General features: G+C 54.6%; 2 protein-coding genes across 3 annotated transcripts in view; one reads left to right on the top strand and one right to left on the bottom strand.

Moving 5' to 3' along the window:
* Window positions 1-3,942: 3,942 nt before the first annotated feature.
* Window positions 3,943-6,788, top strand: Maff (v-maf avian musculoaponeurotic fibrosarcoma oncogene homolog F). Of its 2 annotated transcripts, XM_013024821.1 has the most exons (3): window positions 3,943-3,983; window positions 5,870-5,932; window positions 6,354-6,788. In XM_013024821.1, exons 2-3 carry the CDS (start codon window positions 5,897-5,899, stop codon window positions 6,786-6,788), a joined length of 471 nt encoding a protein of 156 aa, XP_012880275.1. In that variant the 5' UTR covers window positions 3,943-3,983; window positions 5,870-5,896. The 2 variants fall into 2 exon arrangements, with proteins under 2 accessions (XP_012880275.1, XP_012880276.1); XM_013024822.1 differs by lacking the exon at window positions 3,943-3,983 and having other exon boundaries at window positions 5,861-5,932.
* A 3,396-nt stretch (window positions 6,789-10,184) lies between these two features.
* Tmem184b (transmembrane protein 184B) overlaps window positions 10,185-23,618 on the bottom strand; it is a 22,995-nt gene continuing 9,561 nt past the window's right edge. The window contains exons 3-8 of the mRNA XM_013024950.1: window positions 19,884-19,974; window positions 19,390-19,465; window positions 16,619-16,710; window positions 15,842-16,011; window positions 15,257-15,451; window positions 10,185-11,939 (exon numbers count right to left, since the gene is read on the bottom strand). Of these exons, the coding sequence (XP_012880404.1) occupies window positions 11,698-11,939; window positions 15,257-15,451; window positions 15,842-16,011; window positions 16,619-16,710; window positions 19,390-19,465; window positions 19,884-19,974 (866 nt within the window). The 3' untranslated portion in view covers window positions 10,185-11,697. The remainder of the gene's footprint in view (window positions 11,940-15,256; window positions 15,452-15,841; window positions 16,012-16,618; window positions 16,711-19,389; window positions 19,466-19,883; window positions 19,975-23,618) is intronic.

The following is a 23,618-nucleotide window of genomic DNA, read 5'->3' as shown; positions in this document are numbered from 1 at the left end:
TAGAGCTCCATGTGCCAGAATCTGACCCTTTTAACTCACAGCTGTTATTGCTGGGTGGTGTCTTAGGCTCAGGGAGGCTTGGCATGCCGGGAATGATGTACCTGCAGTCACAGTGAGTGTATGGGTAGCAGAACCAGGCCTAGAACCCCAGGCCTTGAGTCTCTGCGCTGCTCTGTTCTTCCAGCCTTGTTTCCTTCCAGCAGGCAGGGAGGAGGCGTCCCAGCCGGCACTAGCTGCCAAAATCTAGGCAAACACATTTTTTCCCTCTGTCCTCACCAAGCAAGAGTGAGTGGCTTGGCCCAGCAGCCAGAAAGGAACCCAGGCCAGCAGGAAGGGCTGGGGAGGGGAAGGGGGGGCCAGTGTCTGCAGGACATCTTTGGCCTGGACTGAGGGGCCAGAGAGGGGGATAACAGGAGGGACAGGACCATGACTGGGCAGCTCCGCCCCCCCCTCCCCAGGAGTGAGCACACCTCTAGGCTTTGAAAACTTGTTAGAAAGCTTGAGCCTAGAGGTCAGCTATGCTGGCTCAGGAGGGAAGGAGCTGGGAAGCGGGGGGGGGGGGGGTCTCAGGACCCAGCCGAAGAGGCCTCTTGGCTGGCTTCCAGGAGCCCTGGCTGGAGGCCCAAAACCCAAGGTGAGGGGACGTCCCCTCTGGTGCCAGGCCCTCTGGCACTGGCTGGAAGCTGAGCAGGGACATTCCTGGGCAGAGGGGCCTCGCTGGCTTCCAGGACGCTGCTGCCAGGGGGAAGGGGAAAGTCTAGGTTTCACAGGGGAGCATACAGGACAGAAGGAAGAGTAACCCACCAGTCCCACCTCTCAGGCCTCTGGCTGTGTTGAGGATTGAGCCAGTGTCCAGGCTCCATGGATAGAAACCAGAGTTATGTTGAGAAAGATGGGAGAGACTGTCTCTTAGACTGAGGGGCTGTGTCTCACCAGGAGTAAGTGCTGTGGTTGATTAGTGATGTCTGTGCCGGTGGAGTAGGAGATGTGCTGGGAGTCAGAGCACAGGTAATCCCGACCCAGTCCACGCTGACTGGGTTTTGGATATGAATGCTATTAGGGTCACCACACTTCTGGGGGCCACTACTGGGGAGTGGACGCAAGGCCCCGTGCTTGCTAGGCAGGTGCTCTACCATGCGAGCCCTTTTTTTAATGTTGCTTCTTTTCAAGGTAGAATCTCTATCCCAGGGCTGGCCTGGGCTGCCATCTTACTTGTGTTCCCAGTGTTGCTAAGGATGACAGGCCTGTGCTGCTGTGCCCAGCCCTTGTTCCCCCATAGCTGGGGATGGAGTCTTGTGTGTGTGTGTATGTGTTCTGGGGCTTGAACTCAGGGCCCAACGGCTGCCCCTGAGTATTTTTATGCTCAAGTCTTAGCATTCTATTGAGCCACAGCCCCACCTCTGGCTTTTTGCAGGTAAGTCTCACGGACTTTCCTGCCTGGGCTAGCTTTGAGCCATGATCCTCAGATCTCAGCTTCCTGAGCCACCAGCACCCAGGCTGCAACCTTTTCACCCAGGCTGGCTTGAACCACAATCGCTCATCTCCATTTCCAACTAGCTAGGATTATAGGCTTGAACCCCACTTTACAAGTAAGACCAGGACCTGGACAGGACAGCTGACTTGAGAGGGACCAGGGTGCTGCATCAGGCACAGCATCTAGTACTCAGAATCCAGCACCCAGCAGGCTATCAGTGGACCTGTGCCGAGAGAGGCACGGGGTGAGGAAACAGTCCAGAGCAAGGGTGCTGCCAGGGCCACACTGGGATGCAGCATGTCGTTCTGTGTGACCTCAGTCCTGGGCTTTGCTCCTGTTGGCTGTGTGACCTTTGCCCTCTGTCTAGACTTCTCTGGATATATGTGTCATCAGGGAGACCCGGAGGATGACAGTGTGGAGGGATCAAGACGCAGCCCTGCACCTTTATAGGTATTAACAATTTCTCCCTATTGGCAGAGCAGCAGCGACTCAGCTACTGTGTGACTTCAGGCAAGAGGTACCCCTCTCTGGTGCCCTCTTTGATAGTGTAAGGAGGTATGGCCAGAGGCCTCTAAGGGCCTTCCTTGCAGTGACGGCCAGCTGGAGATGCGGAGTTGGAGAAAGACCAGTGCTGGCGGAGGGCCTGACACCTCCTGGACAGACACTGCAGGCCTAATAACCTCTGGATGATCACCGACCTCTAGCTTATACCACATAAAACTGCTAGCGGCAGACACTGATCCCATCCTACAGATGGGACAGTGGAGGCCCAGGGGAGCCAAGTGACCCAGCCATGGTCACACAGCCTGGGGAGAACAGAGACAGGACTCAGACTCCAGCTGGTCTCCTAAGCCAGTGCTGCCTCCAGGGACCCAAAGTCACTATTTTCTCTCCACTAGGTTGGCTCTGGAGCTCAGTTGGGGCACTGACCAACTGGGTGACCCTGTCAAGGAATTCACCCCACCCCACCCCCTGCCTGTTCTCTGTTCTCTTGCCCCTGCCCTGTGGCCTCAAGTACCCAGGGCTGACTCAGCTGTCTAGACGGACGGCTGGCAAGGAAACAGACCATTACCTCCCCTGGTGGAGGTCAGGGAGGGCTTCCTGGAGGAGACATCTGTGCCAGGCGAAAGATGAGCAGGAGTGACACGCAAAGTGAGGGAGGAAAGGAGAAGTGTCTGAAGGTAGGAGGTGACCCAGAGGAAAGAATGCAGGGAGGGGCAGCTGGAGGGAAGCGAAAGGCATTCCTTATGGCAGGAATGCAGAAGGTAGTGGAGGCGGGGTGTTGGGCAACAGGTGGCATCCAAGCCCTGGACGCCCAGGCCTACCTGGAGTACAGCCTGGCTGTCTGACCTCTGCTCTCAGGGGAGTAGGGAGCAGGGGAGGTAGCTCTCTGGCTGGGGAAAGATCTGGCAGTTGGCGTGTGGAGGAACAGGCCAAGGTGGCCCTGCAGGGTGTGGCTGGTGGCCTGTAAGCACCTCCAGGTGGAGTCTGGGAAGTCAGGGCAGCCAGGAGGGCCGTGGCTTTGCTGAGGAGGAACAGAGTAGGACATAGATCTGCCATGAACAGCTAGGTAGGAAGCTACGGCCTGAGCTCCGCAGGGGATGGAGACAGGCAGGCAGGGAAACAGAGGCCCAGGTGTTCAGCACTTTGGGCTGCGGTTCAGAGGCCTCCTCTATGAAGTGGACCCGCAGCCCACCCAGGATCTGCACGTGACAGCCAGAGGGGCCAGTCCTCACCTGGGACTCCCGCTGAAGCTTTTCCCCGCTACACAAGAAGACTGTTGGGTTTTGCTGTTTTAGTTTTATCTTGCAGCACTAGGGTTTGAACTCAGGACCTGGCACTTGCTAGGTAAATGTTCTACCCTTGAGCCATGTCCCCCAGACCCTGTTGTTTCATTTTTTTAAAATTTATTGTTATAAAGGTGCTGTACAAAGGGGTTACAAAGTACATAAGTCAGGTAAAGAGTACATCTTCTTGGGCTGGGAAAGTGGCTTAGTGGTAGAGTGCTTACCTAGCATGTATGAAGCCCTAGGTTGTTGTTGTTTTGTTTTTTGGGGGTCTGATTGGGGGGCCTGAACTCTGGGCCTGGGCGCTATCCCTCAGCTCTTCAGCTCAAGGCTAGCGCTCTACCACTGGAGCCACAGCGCCACTTCCGGCTTTTTTCTTTTTGCTTATGTGGTGCTGAGGAATCGAATCCAGGGCCTCACGCATGCAAGGTAAGCGCTCTGCCACTGAGCCACCTTCCCAGCCCCTTAGGTTTGATTCCTTAGTACCACATAGAAAGAAAAAGCCAGAAGTGGTGCTGTGGCTCAAATGGCAAGAATGCTAGCTTTGAGCAAATGAAGCTCAGGGACAGAGCCTCGGCCGAGTTCAAGCCCCAGGACTGGCAAAAAAAAAAAAAAGTATATTTTCTTTTTAGACAATGTCACCCCTTCTCTCCCTCTCTCCTAGTTTTTTCTCTACCATCTCCACCGACAAGTTGTATAATTTGTTTTCAACATAGTGTCTGGTGAGTATGACTGCTGCATTTATTCGCCTTTTGTCCCTCCATTTCTGTTCTTGTTGTTGTTATTTGTCAGTCATGGGGCTTGAACTCAGGGTTTGGATGCTGTCCCTCAGCTCTTCAGCTCAAGGCTAGTGCTCTACCACTTGAGCCACAGCGCCACTTCCAGTTTTCTGGTGGTTAATTGTAGATAAGGGTCTCACAGACTTTCCTGCCCTGGCTGGCTTTGAACCATAATCCTCAGATCTCAGCCTCCTGAGTAGCTGGGATTACAGGTGTGAGCCACCAGCACCTGGCTGTTGTTTAGGTTTTGAGACAGGATCTTGCTGTGTAGCCCAAGCTGGCCTTGAACTCACAATTGTCTTGTCTCAGCCTCTTGAGCGCTGAGGTTACAGGCCTGGGCTACCACAAAGTGGCTCTTAAGCCTCTCCCAGCGCCAGTGCTTTAGCAGCTGCCTCTGCCAAGGGGCCTCTTTTACATTGACAACTTACTGTCTGTCCCTATCCTTTCATCTCAACTGCCAGCCCTGCTCTATGGGCCAGATGAAGCACCGGACTGTCCCCACGTTTGCCCGAGTACTCTGAGAATTCTACTAACACTGGAGCCCCTGCCCTGGTCAGGCAGTCTAATCCTGGGTAGCAGCAAGCATGGAACATGTATGTGAGCAGTAATGTGGCAGGAGATTCTAGGGAACATGAGAGTAGAAGAGGGACTGGACGGAGTTCAGAGGCAAACTTTGAGCCTGATGCTTAAAGTCTCAAAATAGTCCTTAGGGATCATTTAATTCGCATTTCTCTTCGGGAGGCTGCACATCCTCTGCGATGAGTAAGCCATTCATAGTAATGATCTTTCTCTGGGAAGGCTGTTCACATCCTTCACCCTGTTTCCTGTTGAGTCTCTTAGGCTGGTTTGAAGCCAGCCTAAGCAGAAAAGTCTGAGAGACTCTTATCTCCAATTTACTAGCAAAAACCATGAAGTGGAGAAGTGGCTCAAATGGTAAAGTGTTATCCTTGAGTAAAAGAAGTCAAATGAAAGCACAAGGCCTAAGGTCAAGCCCAGTACTAGCATGAGTGCAAGCACACACACACACACACATGCAAACTTAGAGACTAGCCTGAGAACAAGAATGAGGGGCCGAGAGAGTGACCTGCTCAAAAACCCTGAGGAGGGGCACAGGCTGAGGTCTCTGAGATCGAGGAGGGCATGGCTGGAAGAGCCAGAGGAGCCAGGCAGGTGCTGTAGCCAGAAGGGCGAGTTCTGGGGGCACTATGGGACCTTGCAGTGGCTGTGAGGACTTGGTTTACTCCAACTTAACAAGGGAGTCATAAAAGGGTCTCAAGATTGGCACCACATGATCTGATGGACAGCCAAAGGCTCTGGGTCATCCTGGGGAAAGGAAGGCATGGCCCTCTCAGAGGCACAGGTATATGGGGCACCGGGTCTGTGTGCTCTCTAGCCCTCCAGATGTTGCTATGAGAGTAAGAACAGTAAAGAGCATCAGGTGCACAGCCATGAGGCTGGAATGCCCATTTCAGGAGGCCACTGCGGCTGAGTGCTGGTGGCTCACACCTGTGATCCTAGCTACTCAGGAGGCTGAGAATTGAGGATCACGGTTTGAAGCCAGCCTGGGCAGGAAAGTCCATGAGACTCGGGGAGGGGGGGCCCGGGAGAGAAGCTGTGACTCAAGTGATAAAGCACCAGCCATGAACAGGCCCTGAGTTCAAGCTCCAGTACCAGCACCCTAAAAAAAAAAAAGGCCACTATGCTGGACCCTTGTGTTAGAAGGAAAGTGCCCTTGAATGCCAAGGTGTGTGGAGCTTGGATTTTACTGTGGATAGAGGGAAAAATAACCGAATGAACCAAAGTGACCTGAGCTCTGTTCTCCCCTCTAGGTCTTCAGACCCGAAGACTGTGCAAACATGTCCGTGGATCCCCTGTCCAGCAAAGCCCTGAAGGTGAGCCGTCTCCGGGGGCCCCAGTGCCTCCCTCCCCCCCTCCCCCCCACCCCGGGCCTCCACACCCCAACTTCCTCTTCCCTTCCCGGAATCCCGAGGGTGGTTCAGACCAGGCGGACCCAAGGCAGGTCCCTTCCCTCCCGCCTCGGCCGGCTTCCCCATTCCAAGGTGCTTTCCGAGGCTGGACGAGCCGCGGGGCGCCCTGGGGGTGACCTCTGACCCCAAGTTGGGCTGCTTTCCCCTTTCTGGATTCCTGCTCCCTGAGAACCAAATCCAGCACCGTCGAGGCGACCGAGGGGGCGACCCCCGGGGGACACGGCGGGCGGGGGGGGGGGAGGAGGCGGTGCCCGGCACGGCTGCGCCCGGGCCCAGGCCCCGCGGGCGGGAGGCAGTGCGGGCCTCAGTTTCCCCGCGCCCGCAGGTCAAGCGCGAGCTGAGCGAGAACACGCCGCACCTGTCGGACGAGGCGCTGATGGGGCTGTCGGTGCGCGAGCTGAACCGGAACCTGCGCGGGCTCTCGGCCGAGGAGGTGACGCGGCTCAAGCAGCGGCGCCGCACGCTCAAGAACCGCGGCTACGCCGCCAGCTGCCGCGTGAAGCGCGTGTGCCAGAAGGAGGAGCTGCAGAAGCAGAAGTCGGAGCTGGAGCGCGAGGTGGACAAGCTGGCGCGCGAGAACGCCGCCATGCGCCTGGAGCTCGACGCGCTGCGCGGCAAGTGCGAGGCGCTGCAGGGCTTCGCGCGCTCCGTGGCCGCGTCCCGCGGGCCCGCCACGCTCGTGGCGCCCGCCAGCGTCATCACCATCGTCAAATCCGCGCCCGGCCCCGCCCCCAGCGCAGGCCCCGCCCCCTGCTCCTAGTGCCCGGCCCCTCCCCTCCCCAGGCCACGCCCCCACACCCCGCTCCTTTCCCAAGTGCCTACAGGTCCCGCATCGCTGCGGTCACACATTCTATTTCTGGGCTCTGTCTTCCTCTTGCAAGACCCCCTACCCCGCCCCCCGACTCGGACCTATTAGCCCTGGGGAAGGGCAATTTGGCTTGGAGGGTGGGATATCCGGGGCCACGGTTCTCTTTGGACTGAATTCAGCCCTCTCAGACGGGGAGGAATGGGATTTGCAGCCGCTCTGGAGGAGCTGTCTGTCTGGAAAAGGGAAAGCACGTCTCATTTCGGAACCGGCTCTCATTGTGCCAATACACCCTCCCAGTCCTCCCAGAACTCACTTGTGGGGCTGTCATGCTGGGAAGCTACACTGGAAGACACCTCCCACATCTGCTCTGGGCCTGGGACAGCTGACTTTCCAAAGCCAGGAGAGGCCTTCATATGGCCAGTGGAGCCCAGTGGAGATGGGGAAGCTGTCAGATGGGCCAGTGCCCAAGGCCACATGGATCAGTGATGGAGCTAGAACCCAAAGCTTGGCTTTTTCACTGCTGTCCTAAGATTCCAGCCCTGGATTTCAAGGGGACAATAGACAGGGCCTGAAATCATTTGGAAAGATCCTTTTTGGCCGGGAGACTCCGTAAGGCAGGGGAAGAGAAGCCGAAGGAGAGAGAAGGTGACACAGAGAGAGGAGTGGGAAGGAGCTGGTTTGGCTTATCCTAGGGCTCTCCCTGTAGGCAGGGTGCCCTGGACCTGGCCAGCCAAAGAGAAAAGGAACAATGGAGGTGACCACCGTGGCATTCTGGGAAACGGGGTGGGTACAGATCCTGCGGTTCCCAAAGCTGAGATTAGGGGTCTTTGGGCTTCAGAATCCCCCCAGAACCCTTGAATATCCACTGTAGTGGGGGCTGGCCACTGCCATTGATTGCCACTCTCCTGGGGAGCCCAGCCCCTCCCCAATACTGTGTACAAGCTGCCCAGTCCCGCTGTTTTATTTATTGCACAAATCTAAGTTATTCTCCCCAGCCAGAGCCCAGTTCCTGCTCTGAGGGAAGTGGCATGGGCTCTGAGCTGGACTTTATATTTTATATCTGCAAAGAAATCACATTTATCTTATATTTACAGAAAGCCAGATGGTGACAACAACAAAGAACTTATTTTTAAAAATTGCCCGGCCCCCAGAAGTTATTTATTTTCTGACTTACAGTGAGCCAGTTATCTATCTTGTGCATTTTGTAGACTTTCTGAATAAAGTCAAGCTCTCTTTCCAGAGAAGTGTGTCCTGGACTCTGTTGTATTCTGAGTGAGCTACCCAAGATGCCCCAGCCAGGATCTTCCGTGGGTGGGAGGCTGAGCGGGTCACTAGCTCTTGCAGCAGGGTGGGTAGAGGGTGGAACCGGGAAACTGTCCTTCCCTGGAGCCTCCATGCAGAGAAAAAGTTCTAGATTCAGAATAATCTTTCCAGCACTTTCTCCAGCCAAGTTAGAAATTGTTTCTCCATGTTCTAGAAGGGTCAGGAAGGTAGGGACAGGAATAGCTTCCTGGATTGGAGCCTGCAGACCTATCTTAATCCTGAGCTGACTCTGTCAACCCTCTGCCAGGGCTCCTGCACTGTCCTCCCACCCAAGAAGTGGATTTGGTCAGGGGCATCAAGGTTTGAACTTAAGTGTGTCTTTTCTTTAGTTGTGGAACTTGGGTAACTTTTTGCATCCTCAGTTTACACATCTAAAACTGAAGGTGCTCTATTTATTTTTTGGTGCTGGTCCTGGGGCTTGAACTCAGGGTCTGGGTGCTCTACCTGTGCTTCTTTTTCTTTTTCTTAGTCATGGGGCTTGAATTCTGGGCCTGGGTGCTGTCCCTGAGCTCTTCAGCTCAAGGTGCGCGCTCTACCACTTGAGCCTCCTTCCCAGCCCACCTGTGCTTCTTTTGTTCAAGGCTAATGCTCTACCACTTGAGCCACAGATCCATTTCCAGTTTTTTTTTTTTTTAGTAGTTTAGTGGAGATAAGGGTATCATAGTTTCCTGCCAGGGCTGGCTTCCATCTGCCATCCTTAGGTCTCAGTCTCCTGAGCAACTAGGATTACAGGCATGAGCCACCAATGCCCAGCAAGGAGCTATATATAAAATAGCAGAATAAATGTTTAGGTCTAACAGGCCTAGAGGACCATATGTGTGGCTGGGCAGAGAGATGGCAGGCTGGAGAAGTGTCAGGATTGGAGTGTGGGGAAGGGCCAAACCACGTGGCTTGACTGAATCTGAAGGGCTTTTTCCCTCTCAGGTTGAGACTCTGCCAGGACCCAGTCCTGAAATGCTGAGCTCAGGCTGGAGGCGTAAGCAGCAGGAGGCTCTTGGACTATTTACCTCTAGGTTACAGGCTGGCTAGGAATTTCCCCCACCCACACTACATTCCTGAGCACTAGGTCAGCAGCTGGCCAGGCCCCAGAAAAGCATGCAAGCTGAGAGCAGGTGCCCACAGTCCAATATACCCCCAGACCCCTGGCCTTGAGGGTCCCAGGACAGGGGATGGGCTCAGGGATGCAAGAAGAGAGCCAGAGGAGTCTCTTCTCCCCTGTGGGAAATGCCAGCAGCAGACCCCATGTGCACACCAGTTCCTGGCCAGTCTAATGGGGACCTGGAATGGGAGTTTGGTCCAAAGCAATGTGAACATCTCTCATTGGTTCCACATCATCTACAGGGAGAGGATGGAGACCCCTGCCCAGTACCACCACACACCCTCCCGGTCTTCAATATGAAGGAACAGAAAGGCAGGAAAAGAACCTCACCGGCAGGCAGAAGAAATTTCAATAAATCTATATTATCTTATAGATATACATCTTCCTCACTTCATGTGTTCAATTGTCACGCATCCAAAATGTCACAGAGACCAAAATAGAGTGCTTTCTGGTGGAACTCATGGCAGTCATACGACGAGATACAAAACTAGGGACTCTGTCTTCTCATACATCATACGGTTAATTTTTCAAGTATTTTTTATGTACAAAGAGCTACTCTATCTGGAAAAAAAAAGAGAGAGAAGGTAGGTTATGCATCCTAGGAAGGGGGAGGACAGGGGTGTCCGGCACAGGTTACCATCCGGCCCCCACATCCCCAGAGACTACTGACTCACTGCCACGGGGCTCCCTCCAGTCTGTCCACACATGCGGGCAAGAGCCAGGGTGGGAGAAGACTGAGGGGGGCAGAAATCAGCAACACACTTTGGCCTGGAAGAAAGGAAAACCCATCAGAGAAACAGACTTGAGAAAGCAAACGTGGGAGGAAGCTGGGGCTGCTCCCGGAACAGCCTGCATCTGCCAGTGCCTTCCTGGTAGCTTGGGACCAGCTGGCCAGCACCCGCCCCCCCCCCCCCCCCCCTGCCTCCATGGGGCCTGGAGCTGGCCTCTGGGCTACAAGGAGGGCAGGAGGCTGAGAAGGCTTCTGAGGTGCCACTGCCCCCACAGGCCCTCCTCACAGATCCCAGGAGCCTGGTCATTCCAGGAGGGACCAAAAGCAGGTTTCTAGTGAAGGCCACAAGCAGGGAGCAGCCTCCTCTCTCTACTCCATCCACTTCTCCAGGCTACTGCAGCCCAAATGCAGGACTCTGCCTGCAGAACAGGGGCCTTGGGGGCTCTTTCTGGGACAGTGGCTGGCATAAGCTCTGTCTGCCTGGGGACTCCGGCCTTCAAGGAGGCGCCAGGTATATGGGGTGGAAGGGACAACGGGAGGGAACAGGAGAACCCAGCCACTCCTGAGGCCTGTCAAGGGCACCTGGCCCAGTGCTGCAGGATCCTGAGTGCCAGCAACTACAAGACACCCAAAGGGCATGTCTGGGGCAGACTGGGAGCTAGGAAGGGAGCTTTCATGTGTGACTAAGGCACAGAAGAGACGGGCTAGGGGCCAGACAAGGCAGAACACCAGGCCCTGTGTGGACAGGGGACCTGGAAGGCGTCTGGGACCGCCCTTCCCACCTCTGGCCCCCTGCAGCATGGCCATCCCTCCTGGCCTCCCTGGGGGCTGATGTGAAATGTGGAAATTTAAACCTTCCCTGTGCAAACAGGAAGGGGCAGCCCCAGGGAGAGGCTAGGACCGCTCTAACCAGGAAGGGGGAGGGGGGGTCGACATCCCCTGAGTGAGGAGCAGCCAGGAAGCCGGGGCTCTGCCCCAGACTCCATCAAGAGCAGAACCCATGAGATAGGGCAGTGCAGGCTGCTGACCGTTCTTGCCAGGCCAGGAGTTGGGCAGAGTGGCCACAGTGAGGACAGCCAGGAGCCCAGTGCCTCCTGCTTCACCAAGCAAAGGGCCTGGAGGATGAGACCTATCTAGTGGGACCCCAGGGTCTGGCTGTGATCCTTGCAGCATGCCAGGCAGTCCCAGATCAGGAGGAGGGGTCCAGAGTGTCCACACCCCCTCCTCCTGCCTGGAGAGGCAAATCTAGCATTGGACAAAGGTGGGTAAGGGAGGGGAGCAGGTAGGGAAGAGCCCAGTTGGGGTATTGCACGGTATGGGGGGCTGGGCCGGGCCCTAGGGCCTCAGCTCTCCTGGGGAGTGGCTTAGAAGACTGAGGCCACTGGTCCACACACAGACATTTGGATGTGAGCATGGCTGGTCCTGGCGTGCCTTGGCCCATGACAGGCTGCGGGTGAGTGGCATCGAGACCAGTGTCTTCTGCCCTTGGCCCTGTCTGTGTACATACTCCTGAAGGCCAGGAGAGCCAGGCTGTCCCACAGGCAGGCAGCATCATCCGCCTGCTCTTCTGGAAGTGATATGTGAGGGTTTCTGGTCCAATAAATAAAGGGCAATGGCAAAGCCGCACCAGTTGCCTCCTGGTCTGTGAGGCCAGGGGAGGGCACAGCTGCCCCTGGCACAGCGCCAGTCCTTCCCCACCTGCGCCCTGCCTAGAACTCATCGTCAGAGCTGAGCAGGAGAGTCTTCTCATTGTCTCGGGCACCGCTGAGGCTGTGGGAACGCGAGAGGCTGTGGGCACCACCCCGCCAGGTGGGCCCAGGCTCTAGTGTGGACTGCTGTGTGTACTGCTGGTATGCGGGTGAGAAGTTGTGGATGGCATCCTGCACGATGTCGTGCGGGTTCATGGTCTCCTTGAGGCTGCTGGAGATGCTCTTCATTGGGGCGCATCGGCCTGTAGAGAGGAGGCAGGGGTGGGGTGAATGTCAAGAGAGCAGGAAGGCTGCTCATCCCTTGCCCCTCATTCGGGGACAAACCCTTACACCAAGGCTGTCATTCAGCCGTACCCTCCTGGGACAGAGATCAGATCCAGGACATGGAAAGGGGCAGGACAGAACTGTCTCCCTGGAGAACAGCCAGGGAGCCTGGGGTGCTATGGGGGAGAGGCTGCATGTGAGGAAGCAGAGATCAATGACCACTAGGAGCTGGGGTGTACGGATGGGAAGGGAGCTGGGTGGTGACTAACAAGCTACAAACAATGTACCTGGAATGTCTCCCCACAGCTCCTACCTAAGGAGTACCCCCCGCTGTGGGGGGCACGGCCCCTCAGGATTGAGCCAGCCCACTGGCTTTCCCTCCGAGAGGGCGAGTGCTCCCTGTCCCACTGGGCCTCCTCCCAATTCCCTCCATCCACTCATTGCACAAGCTCAGAAAGGCAAATGGCCACTAAGCCACGCTGGAAGAGGTCAGCTCAGCTCTGGACCGGGACGTCTGCCTCAGACCTGAGTCTCTGTCCTCTGTGTTCTCTGCTATGGAAGCATTGATATACCTCCTACTATCCCTTTAAGGGGCACTGTGCCCAAGAACAGAGCAGGGAAGGTTCTAGAATGAGAGACCAGGCAAAGCAGGCAAGCTCTGTAAAGTGCTCTGGGCAAGCAGGTGCTCTGGGCTCTCCCACCCCAGGATGCCTGTGGGGAGACAGGGACACAGGGGTACACCAAGGCATGCTAGTGAGTGACCAGAATGACGTGCAGGATAATGTACAGACAGACAAGAGAGCAGGACCTACCGTAAGGGCCGTATGTTGGCACTGCCCTCGGCCAAACCCAGGGCATATGTGGGGCAAAGGGGTGAGGAAAGAAGCCAGAGAGATAGAGAAGATAAGAGACAACTGAGTGAACCTCCGGAGCCCTCCCCCAGGTTAAGATGACACCACAGACCCTTCCAGCCCCTCCCCCTCCCCACCCCCCTCTGGCTGCCTCAAGGCCTGTGGGACATCTGTGTGGGGATGACCCCTGTCCCAGTGCTCAGGCTAACAGTCTTCCTGTTAGGGTGGGAGTTTCACTTCTACATCTAAGCCAGACCCCCACCCTGACTGCAGCTGCCCAGACCTCACTACACCTGCAGTCAAGGAAACAGGCTGGGATCAGCAGAGCTAGCTTTGCCTAATTTGAGGCTGGGGGGGAGGGCACCTCTGTGGAAGGGTGGGTCGGGAAGGCAGGGCAGGCCAGCAGCAGCTTGCCCTGCTAGGCCACGCTGTTTCTTCCTTGGCAGCTATATCTGGAGCAGTGTGTGGAAAGATGGCCTCGAATGGCAGCAGTGAGCCTCCACCAAGCCCCTAAGGTATGGAAATGGTTTTATGCCACAGCCTGGCCTGCTCCTTGGGATAGCCTGGCTCCAGGCCAAGGGTGATGTTCCCACGGGCACAGGCTCTGTCAGACAGACCAAGTCCAGTGGGCATGGACTCCATACTGGGCAAGTGCTGGTCAGATCCTTCTCCTTAGGAGCCTAGCAGACCAGCTGGAGCTTCTGCTGGCATAGGGTGGAGCATGGAGCAGGTGTGAGATCTAAGTAGTGACCGGAAGTCAAGTCACTGCAGGTGTGCAGGCCTCTCCCTCCCTCCCCCTCTCTCTTTCCCTCCCTCCTTCCCCACTCTTTCTATCCCCCCTCCTCTCCCTCCCCTCCTTCTCTCTTTCTCTAACTCCTCCCAGCCCCCCCCTCAGTTCAGTATATCTATCTCTGGCCGCTCACTAGGCCTGGCCTGGGAAAGGGAGTTCTGACCTCCAACTACTCAGGACAGGAAGCTCAGACAGGGGGTGAATAACTGACAGGAGGCTCCCACTCCCTAGCCCTTTCTGCAGCAAACTGTAAAGGCCAGTCTGGATCCATCTCAGCCTCCCCTTCCTCCCATGGAAGAGGCCCTCCACCCTCCCCAGTCACCTAATCACCGGGGAGCTCCTAAACTCACAGTATCTCCCAGAATGGGGACATGGGGACGGATGGACGGGGACACGGACGGACACACAGACACCGACACACAGACACTGACACACAGACACCCACACACACACACACACCCACACACACACACACACACACACCCACACACACACACGAGTTGATGCTCTCCAGAGCATCGTCGTGCACAATGTGGGGCGGCTAACCACAGTTCTAACCACTGGTGTAACGAGAAAGCTGTTAAAATCCATTATCATCTGACTGTGCTTCCAACAAGTAAGTAGAGTTGGTGATTGTTCTAAAGAACTTCAGAGCTGAACTCAGCGCTAGGCCCTGAATTCAAATGATAGTACCAACAAAAGAACCTTACAAGCCTTCAAGTCTGTAATCCCCCCCACACCTGAGGCCCACGCAGGACTGCGAGCTCCAGGGGTGGAGCTTTAGAGAAGAAAGAATTATAGGACAAGTCAGATCCCATACATAATGCTGCATTTGACTGTTCATTAGTCATGATTCTAAAAAAAAAAAAAATTTAAACTTTTTTTTTTGGTCAGTGGTGGGGGGCTTGAACTCTGGGCATGGGTGCTGTACCTGAGCATTTCTGCTCTAAGTGTGCGCTCTACTACTTAAGCCACAGCACCACTTCAGGTTTTCTGGTGGTTAATTGGAGATAAGAGTCTCATGGACTTTCTTGCCCAGGATAGCTTTGAACCATGATCCTCAGATCTCAGTCTCCTGAGTAGCTTGGAATACAGGCGTGAGCCACCGGTGTCCAGCTTTCTTTCTTTTTTCTTTCCTAGTCCTGGAGCTTGAACTCAGGGCCTGGGTACTGCTCGAGCTTGTTTTTCTCAAGGCTAGCACTCTACCACTTGAGCCACAGTGCCACTTTCAGCTTTTTCTGTGTATGTGGTACTGAGGAATCGAACCCAAGGCTTCATGCATGCTAGGCAACCACTCTACCACTAAGCCACATTCCCACCCACCTCTCCCCACCCTTTTTTTGAGATTGTCTAAATGTAACCCAGGCTGGACTCAAACATGACATGCTGTCTCAGCAGGATTACAGGTGTGCACTATATGCCTAGCACTTCAGTTGGGACTTTGTATAACTTTTCTGGGTCTCTACACTGGAACTTGATGCAAGACAGGTTCCAAGACTGGATCAATAGTGTTAGCCCTGCCACCCCTCTCTGCCCTCATCTCTGTAGTCCCTCTTCCTATGGCTAGAGCTAGAGCAGGATCAACCCCTGCAGGATGCTGGAGGTGCTCTGGAGCTCCCTCTGCTGGGATGGGGCCCAGGAGTCTGGTTCCTACCTTGTGCATCCAGCCTCTTGTCAGCGTAGACCTTGTAGGTGAAGGCATGCCGCAGGGCCAGGGCAGCAAAGAACATCTCCACACAGATGATGAAGTCCTGGTAGCCGGCTGCCACAGTGCCCTCACCCACCGACACGCGGGCTGAGTGGATCTTGGGGATGGCCCCACATTTCTCCAAAATAGCCAGCAGCATGCCTGGACAGGGAGGCACTGTCAGGCCCCAGACTGACCCTTCCCAGGCCTTCTCCATGAAGCCCCACCCAGGATGCCTGCACACCCCAATGAGGTCAAGAAAGGGCAGGAATGTTGTCACAAAGTCGAGAGCTTTGGAAAACCCCACTCTCCCAGCCTCTTGCCAGCCACACAACTGAGACATCCCCAATTAGGCAGCATTGCCACCCATAAGGTGACACCAATATGTCCCTGAAACCTAACCCCTCACAAGGGCCCAATGGCTAGAGTTCCTGTGAACTAGGCTGGGGTCCTTCAAGACACTGGTGGCTTAGGGCCCCCAGCCCCAGATCCGCGATCAGGAGGCAGGGGATAGAGCTTGCAGGGGCCTCAGGAGGCTATGAAGCAACTAACCTTGCCAGAAGGAGAGAAAGATGACAGACTTGACCATGAAGAACTTGAGGACAGGACTGTAGGGGCTGAGCAGCTCTCGCGTGGCGAAGTAGAAGAGGAAGAGGGCGTAAAGGGCCAGGCTGACGGAGATGTTATAGATGATGGTCACATAGAGGTAGCCGCTGGTGACACTGTGGAAGCAGACACTTTGCCTGGGACCCATCCTACTGAGGGAGGACGCTCCCACCTCCTCCCTGCTCACATGGCTCATCGCCATGCTGCTCAGCAGGGCACAATGAGCCATTGGAGGGGGGAGACAAGGCTGTGAGGGGCACATGTAGAGTGGGTTCGGGGCGGTGTGCCTGCATACAAAACTGCTCTCTGCCTGTTGCCCTCACGTCTCCTGGTGGAGGATGCTGGCAGGAAAGCCAGGGCCGTGCAAGGGGCCTGCCCTCCCTCAGAGGGGCACAGGCAGTGCTCACAAGCAGGGGCCAGCCTGGGGCCACTTTTGCTAACCCCCAAATGCAATATGTATGGACAACTTACATAGGAGGACTTTACATCTTGGGGTTCTTTCCCTCACTGCCTTGGGAGGGTCAGTGGCTCTGAGTGGTTTACCAGTGGGCAGCAACAAGAGCTCATTCCTGGGCTGGCACTTGGACCAAGGACAAAGACAGTGCTGCCGGGGTGAGGTGTGAGCTCGGTGAAGCTTGGGAAGGTCACAGCTATCCTGTCTGTCTGCCCCCAGCCCCCCAGCACCACCCCCTACCAATGCCCCAAGGAGAATCCCCAGCTTACTCAAAGTCCCCATCCCGGTACTTGCCAAAGGCCTGGAGGACCACAGTACTGACGGCCATGAGTGGCTTCACCACACAGAACTGCAAGGTGGCCTATTTGAGGAGAGCAAGGAGAAGGATGAGAACACATGAGAAGCACCTGGTCTGCGCCTTTGGCTGGACACCAGGGACAGAAGAGGCGGCCTCATGGCTGTCCCCAGGGGACTGCTGTCTACAGGGAAAGGTGGAGCATGTGGTCGAGACTATGCAGCACTGCCACGAGAGGAGACAGAATGGGAAATAAGAACTCCTCAGCAGTGGGCCTGTCAGGAACATGCTGAGAGAGAGGAGGCCAGGCTCCCAATTCAGGCAGAAGGAACAGCAACTGCACAGGCTCAGAGGCAGAGTGTGGTCAAGTGCAGGGCTTGAGCACTGAGGAGGGGCTGCCGCAGCCAGTTGGGACTGGGAGACTGGCACAGCTAGGGCCTGGAGGCCTTGGTGCTGAGAACCAACTCCATAGGGAACAAGTAGGTAATGACCTCCCTCCTTCTCATCCACCCTGCCTGTTTCCTCACCTGGGCTCAGTCCTGGGGACAGGGTTTCTGCTGGTGGCTGAGGCAGCCTGCAGAAGCAGCAAGCTAAGGAGAGGGACAGCCCAAAGAAACGGGTATAGAGGTTCAAAGACTGAGTTTCAGGTGGGCCTGGCTGACCACTCGATGCAATGGCACGGGCAGTCTCCTGGCCTCTGAGTGGCAGCACCTTGGTAAAGTGGTCACCTGCCCTCCACACAGTACAAGGTTGCCATGGCAGGTTGTAGGAGAGCCAGAGCAGGGTCTTCCTGGAGGCCTCCTACTCCAGGCACTCAGAACCAGCTTCTGCAAGCTCACTTAGCCTCCAGAGTATACCCTCAGAGAGGCTCCGCCATTCCTGGAAGCTCATGGGGAGTCCATGCACCCACAGAGCCTCTGGGTTCATGAGCCTCCAGAAACCATACAATCCTAGCCATAGGCTCCTCATGAGAAGAGCTGAGGGAAGCCAGGCTGAGCCAGTGTGGCTCGGAATGGCACAAGGAGTACAGCAGAAGAGGGCAACCCAGGGAACATGTTTCTGGCCAGTTCCCTGGCAAGGCCGGAGGAGGAGCCCAGGTGGCTGTGCTATGTGGCTGCTGCAGGTGAGGCACACTCCACTGAACTCCCTTGGCCCTCAAACCTGTACCCTTTGGGAAAGAACAGAGGTTCTCACCAGAGGCACGTGGGGGTAGGCTTAGTGGTATATGTGGGGGTGGGCTTAGTGGTATTTCCTGAGAGGTGAGCACTGTCATCATTCCCAGTTACAGACAGAACCGAGGCACAGATAAGCTAACTAACAGATGTGGCACTACAACCTAAACCAGCAGCCACACCCTAGACCAGCCCACAGGTCCCAGGCATACTGGACACTGAAATAAATTACACATCAGAAATGAGGTGGTGATTGGGGGGGGGCACTCCAGACCTCAACTGGACTGGGCTGGGGTCACTCTACTTTTAGCAAGCACTCCATTTGACTCAGACTCTGGCCTGGAGAATGTCCAGTGGCTCTGAGATGAGCTGTGGGCATGTCTACCAAGGGAAAGTATAAAAAACTCTCATTTGTTCCCAGTCCTCTCACTTCCTCTTCCCTGCCATATCTGAGTTCAACAGCAGAGCATCAGAGCCCACAGGGCTGGGGAATAATTTATAACACAGTGACGCCAGTTCTCGATCATGAGATCAAAACTTTGTGGACAATATAATCATCAAACAAGGCTGTGAGTCACAGCCCGGTCTGGAACTGGCAGCTGAACCACAGTAAACAATGGCTCTTCATGCCCCACCCTGGCTGTGACAGCTTTAACTCCTTCTCTGCAGTTCCATGGCAGATTCTGAAACAGCCCAAGGGGGAAGATGTGGAAGCAGAGCTAAAGCCCTGGTCCGTCCTGGGAGAGGCTTTGTGACCTGGCTACACTGCTGGCCCTGGTCCCAGTTCCAGCTCTCTGGCCACAATGGTTCACTTTGTGGGTTTTGTTTCCCTTCTCATTTTTTGGCCATCCTGGAGGGGTGGACAGAGGCCTTGTGGAGGCCAATGGCAGGTCAGGAAGACTAGGTGTGTCACTCTCAGACACTACCTCCCAGAAGCAGCCAGTGCTGGGTTAAATAATTACAGCCATTACCATATCTGTTCTTTACAATCACCCCAGAGATTTAAAAAAAAACAACAACTGTAACACCCATTTGTTAGGAGAGCAAACTAAAGCTCAGAGAGGTTAAGTCCATTATATCTGAGGTCATGCAGTCAGGAAAAGTTGGAAGTCAGACCCACATGGCCAGGCGCCTGTACTCAGACATCAATGCTCCTGCCTCTAGCTAGACACTGGCAGCTAAGAAAATGAGAAGTTCCCTACCACCAACTGGGAACGCAGGAGGAAGGCAGACAGGCTGCCCAGGCCCATCCATCAAGTGTTTTTAATGCTGAAACCATCCTGCCCCCAGCTACAGCTGATGAGTTTTCAAACTGAGACTCTAGAATCCCCACACAATTCTCTGATCCTCATAGACTTGGGTCAAACAGTACAGCCCAGAGCTGTACAAGACACCAGGACATTTCTGCTGCCTGTCTAAGCACATACTGCTGATACCATGTCTCCCTAACAGCTTGGGAGTGGCTGCTGAGGGCCTGGGGACTCCGACAGGTGGGAGGGAACAGGACAGCCTGCAGCGGGGTCCTCGAGCCTCCCAGACTGCTCCTTCTGACTCAGCAATGGTGGGCACACACCTGTTTGCAGAAGCGCAGGAATCCAATGGAGTAGGTCTTGCCCCAGAGGCAGCAGGTGCCGTACATACAGCTGGACCTGGGAAAAGCACAGAAGATGGACTGGTGAGCTGGGAAAGGCCACTCTCCCTCACAACAGAGAAGCTAGGGCCCTGAGCTGGGTGGCCTCTGAGCCTGAAGCCAAGGCCAGGGAGAGGCAGAGCACAGAATCTATGTGAGCAACAGGCCATGAGGGAAGCAGGACCACCCTGGCCCTGGGGTTGTAAAGCAACTCAGGGGGAAAAGGGCTGAATGTAAAACCACAGGAGGGAAAAAAATAACAAACAGTAAGGTCAAGAGTAACAGGAAAAGAGAGGAAGAGAATTAGCCAGAGCAACCCTGCCAACAGTCTTTCCACAGGAGCTGTGGGAAAAGCACAGCAGGTCAGGGTCATGGGCACAGATGGTCTGTGCCCAGCTGACCCAGGCGTGGGGCTCAGGGAGACTTCATATACTCACTCAATGGCCTTCCCTCTGATCTCCGACATGATGGAGCTCTCTCCCCCGAGGTACTCATAGCACAGGCTCAGAAAGTTATAGATGACCAAGGCTGTAAAAGGGTCCAGAGAAACCATTGAGCCCAGCACAGTGGACACACAGCTGGGGGGATTCAAACTATGGAAAGTGGAAAAGTCACAGCTGCACACAGCACCAGAGAGGATCCTCGGGACATGAGTTTCAGCATGCACTTAACAACCATTTGCAAGTTGTAAATCAGCACAGAACAATCGTACTGTACAGGTGAGTGGCCTTCTATGATGGTAATGCCCCCAAAGAAGGGCATAGGAGTGAGACCCAGACATTCAGGATCACACAGAGGCTGAGAGTTGTGAGCACCTAGGGGCATGGGAAGGCTGGCAGTGTGTTCACTAGAGGTCATGATCTTAACTAAGACTATGTGCTGGGGTCTTATGAGAAGCTGTGAGCAAAAACAAAAGCTGCATCCATCCCGTAAGCTGCACTGACATGTGCTATGAGCCCAGCACTGTGTAAGCTACAAGGGAACAGGAGAGACATAAAGAAGCAGTAGGAATGTTTGGCAAGCTGAGCCGGCCTGCTGTGAAGCAGGATGCAGTGAGCCGGGCATGGAGAAGTACGCTGTGGATGTCCATAAAGAAAAATGAAACTGCCAGACACTGCTGGCTCACTCCTATAATCCTACCTACTCAGGATGCTGAGATCTGAGGACTGTGGTTCAAAGCCAGCCCAGTCAGAAAAATCCATGAAACTCTTATCTCCAATAACCATCAAAAAGCCAGAAGTGGAGTTGTGGCTCAAGTGGTAGAACTCCAGCCTTAAGCAAAAAAACAACCAAAAACCTTAGAGACAGCACCCAGGCCCTGAGATAAAGCCCTAATACCTAAAGGGAAAAAAATAAAAAGGAGAAAAATGAAATTATGTCACCTGCAGGAAAATAAATAGAATTGAAGGACATCATATTGAGATAATCCATGACCAAAAACGCCAAATACTGAATGTTTTCACTCATATGTGGAAGCTAGATCTAAACGATACACATATTCACAAACGTGATATTTATATATATACAAACAAACAAACATACATGGGTACTTGCAGGAGGGGTTGGGCTTAGAGGGTGAAAGGGGATGAAAATGGTTGAGGTAGACTGTTCACATCTGGAACAGAACAATGAAGACTGTTGAAATTGTTTTGAGAAGGGGGAAGGGAGACTGAGAAGGGATAGTGGGATATATTGTGTCTATGTGTGAAATGTAACAAATGAAAGGCTGGTGCACAATGCAGCAGCAGGTTGGGCTGAGTCTTCCTGCCAGGTAGCTCCACCCAGGCCTGCAGGGTTCCAGCATTGGGGAGGAAGAGCATGAGGGAAGTAAGAGGATGGCTCAGAAGGCCATGAAGGCAGGAGCGCAGAGGCAGAGCAGAGCCAAGGCTATGGAAACAAGGAGAGTATTCAGCAAGGACAAGAGTCCGGGGGGACAAGGAAGCCAATGAAGCCCCACAGCCACCCTCGTTTACCTGCCTTGACAGGGCCCATAAAACACTGGCAGAAGCTGGGCGTGACAATTGGACTTTATTTGGGATGCTTTATGCTACTCTCAGTGCACTGTCCACAAAGAGCTCCCAAGCTCCCACTGTCTGCATCCATGGCTCAGAGCACACCTGGCTATGGCAGAGCAGATGGCTGTGACATGGCTCTGTGCCCAGCTGTGAATGGGCCTCGGGGCCTCAGTAATGGGATAAGTAGAGCCCCTCCTTCTGGCTGTGAGGGTTAAGCCAGCATGCTGACTGCTCAGGCCTCAGTGGCTCCCAGTGTTGGCTTCTTAGCCACCACTATTAATCTGCCTGCCTTCCTCACACCAATGCCCTTGACAGTGCTGAGGCCCTGCGCCCTGCCTACCTGGATGGAAGTCGGCTCAGGACATCTGGTGACAGTTAAACTCTCCACTGATCTCTAGTCACTCTTCACTGGTAAGAACTGGAGGGAGGGGGTTTGACCAACCCATACCAGCCTGCTGATAACCTTTGTCCACAGCCGCTCAAAGCCAACTGGGCACAGCGATGTGACAGATGGGACATTTTCCAAAGATGGCCACACCTGTGATGATGCTCCTCTACAGGAGACGAGGGCTCCTTCCCTCCCTCTGTATCTGAGTGGACCTGCGTGACTGTGGAAGTTCCTGATGCTGGGCTTAGATCAGGTGACTGATCCTGAGACGCTTGCCCTGGGGCCCACCCTCATGCCGTGAGGAGGGGGCGGGCTCTGGTGGGCAACTGCAGCAGAGCCAAACACTGTGTGAGCAAGCCTTCCCCTGTGTCCACAAGTGCTGGGGCCAGACACTTCTGAGCAGAGACAAGCTGCCCTTCCAGTCTTGTCCAATTCCTGACCCACAGTGTCTACAGACAAAACTAATGGCTGTTTTAGAGCTAGGGTGCGTTGGTGCTAACTTCACTCAGCCATGCTAAGTGGAATGGTAACATCTACCACCCATATTTCCACAACCCCCTCCCCCAGACTGCTCATGCCTGTGCACTGCACATTCTAGCTTCTCTGTTAACCCCCAGGGCCAGCACCTCAGAGATGTCACCTCTGCTGTCACCATGCTCACTTCTCACACCACTGCTGACCTGTCAGATCCTTCCTGGACATGAGGCTGCAGAGAGGAGTAACAAAGATCCCCAGACTCTCAGGCCTCACTGCCTGGCTGTGGACCACTATTACATCACTTATGAGATGAGTGACCTCAAAATCTCCATATCTCAGTTTCCTCATCTGTATCCAGCTGGGACTAACTCCTCCTATAGGCAGGGCTGCTATAAGAGGAGCACACGTGTGGGACCCTGGCTGAGGCCGTCCAGAGTACTTTGTCCAGACTGTGAACCTTGCAACTGGGACCTGAGTCCCATCCCCAGTGATAAGGGCTTGCACTTACTCAACCCACAATGAGTCTAGTTGCTGGAGAAGCTGCTGTGAGGGAGACTTAGGAGGGCTGGGCCAAGTGGTTGGTCTACTCTTTCTTTCCCATGCAGGAAAGGTGTCTCAGCCTGCACCTGAGTTCCATGGTTCTGCCAGCTTTCCATATCCAGCTACACATTAAATTTCATCTGCCTCTCAATTCAAGCTTCTTGATCTTTTTAAGACTCTGGGGCCAATCAGCCTGTAAATACCAATTTGCTGACACTTCCCTTTACAGAATCATCAAGTGAGTCAATAATGGGACTCACTGACTCAGAAAAGGGAGATAGGAATCTCGGATGTGACTCAAACGCCCAAACCAGGGCCCACTGACCATCCAGACAAATCTACCCCCATCCCAGGAAATGACAGAGCCTCACAGAACACCACCCCAATTTCTAGCAACAGTGCTTAAACTTAGAACCTGTACATACAAGCCAGAAATAACAGGAGATTCAGTAGCCTGCTTTAGGAAAAGCAGAGAAGCTGAGCAGCAACCCAGACCAAGAAGCTCAGGCAGCAGGCTTGTTATTCACGACCCTTCAGACCAAGGCTCTAGTTCTGGTCCCTGGGGAGGCCCCAGAGACACAAAATGCCCCTGATCTTCCCTGAATATCCATTGCAGCCGGTGTAACGGTCTCTATGCTAGCACTTAGGGACCAAGGGATCCCTGAGGCCAGGCCTGCCAGTCAAGAAGGCAGAGATGCAATTGTGAAAAGACCAGGATGGAGGGGGCTGGGAAGGTGGCTCAGTGGTAGAGC

This window comes from Dipodomys ordii, unplaced genomic scaffold, assembly GCF_000151885.1.
Source record: "Dipodomys ordii isolate 6190 unplaced genomic scaffold, Dord_2.0 Scaffold79, whole genome shotgun sequence".
In the NCBI taxonomy this organism is placed as follows: Eukaryota; Metazoa; Chordata; class Mammalia; order Rodentia; family Heteromyidae; genus Dipodomys; species Dipodomys ordii.
The sequence above is the reverse complement of the archived record's forward strand: the minus strand, read 5'-3'. Positions and strand labels throughout refer to the sequence as shown.

Excerpts from the sequence above, each read along its gene's own strand:
- Maff (XM_013024821.1), top strand. The coding sequence starts at position 5,897 with ATGTCCGTGGATCCCCTGTCCAGCAAAGCCCTGAAG. Across the intron at positions 5,933-6,353 it reads TGTCCAGCAAAGCCCTGAAG|GTCAAGCGCGAGCTGAGCGA; the intron begins GTGAGCCGTCTC and ends CCGCGCCCGCAG.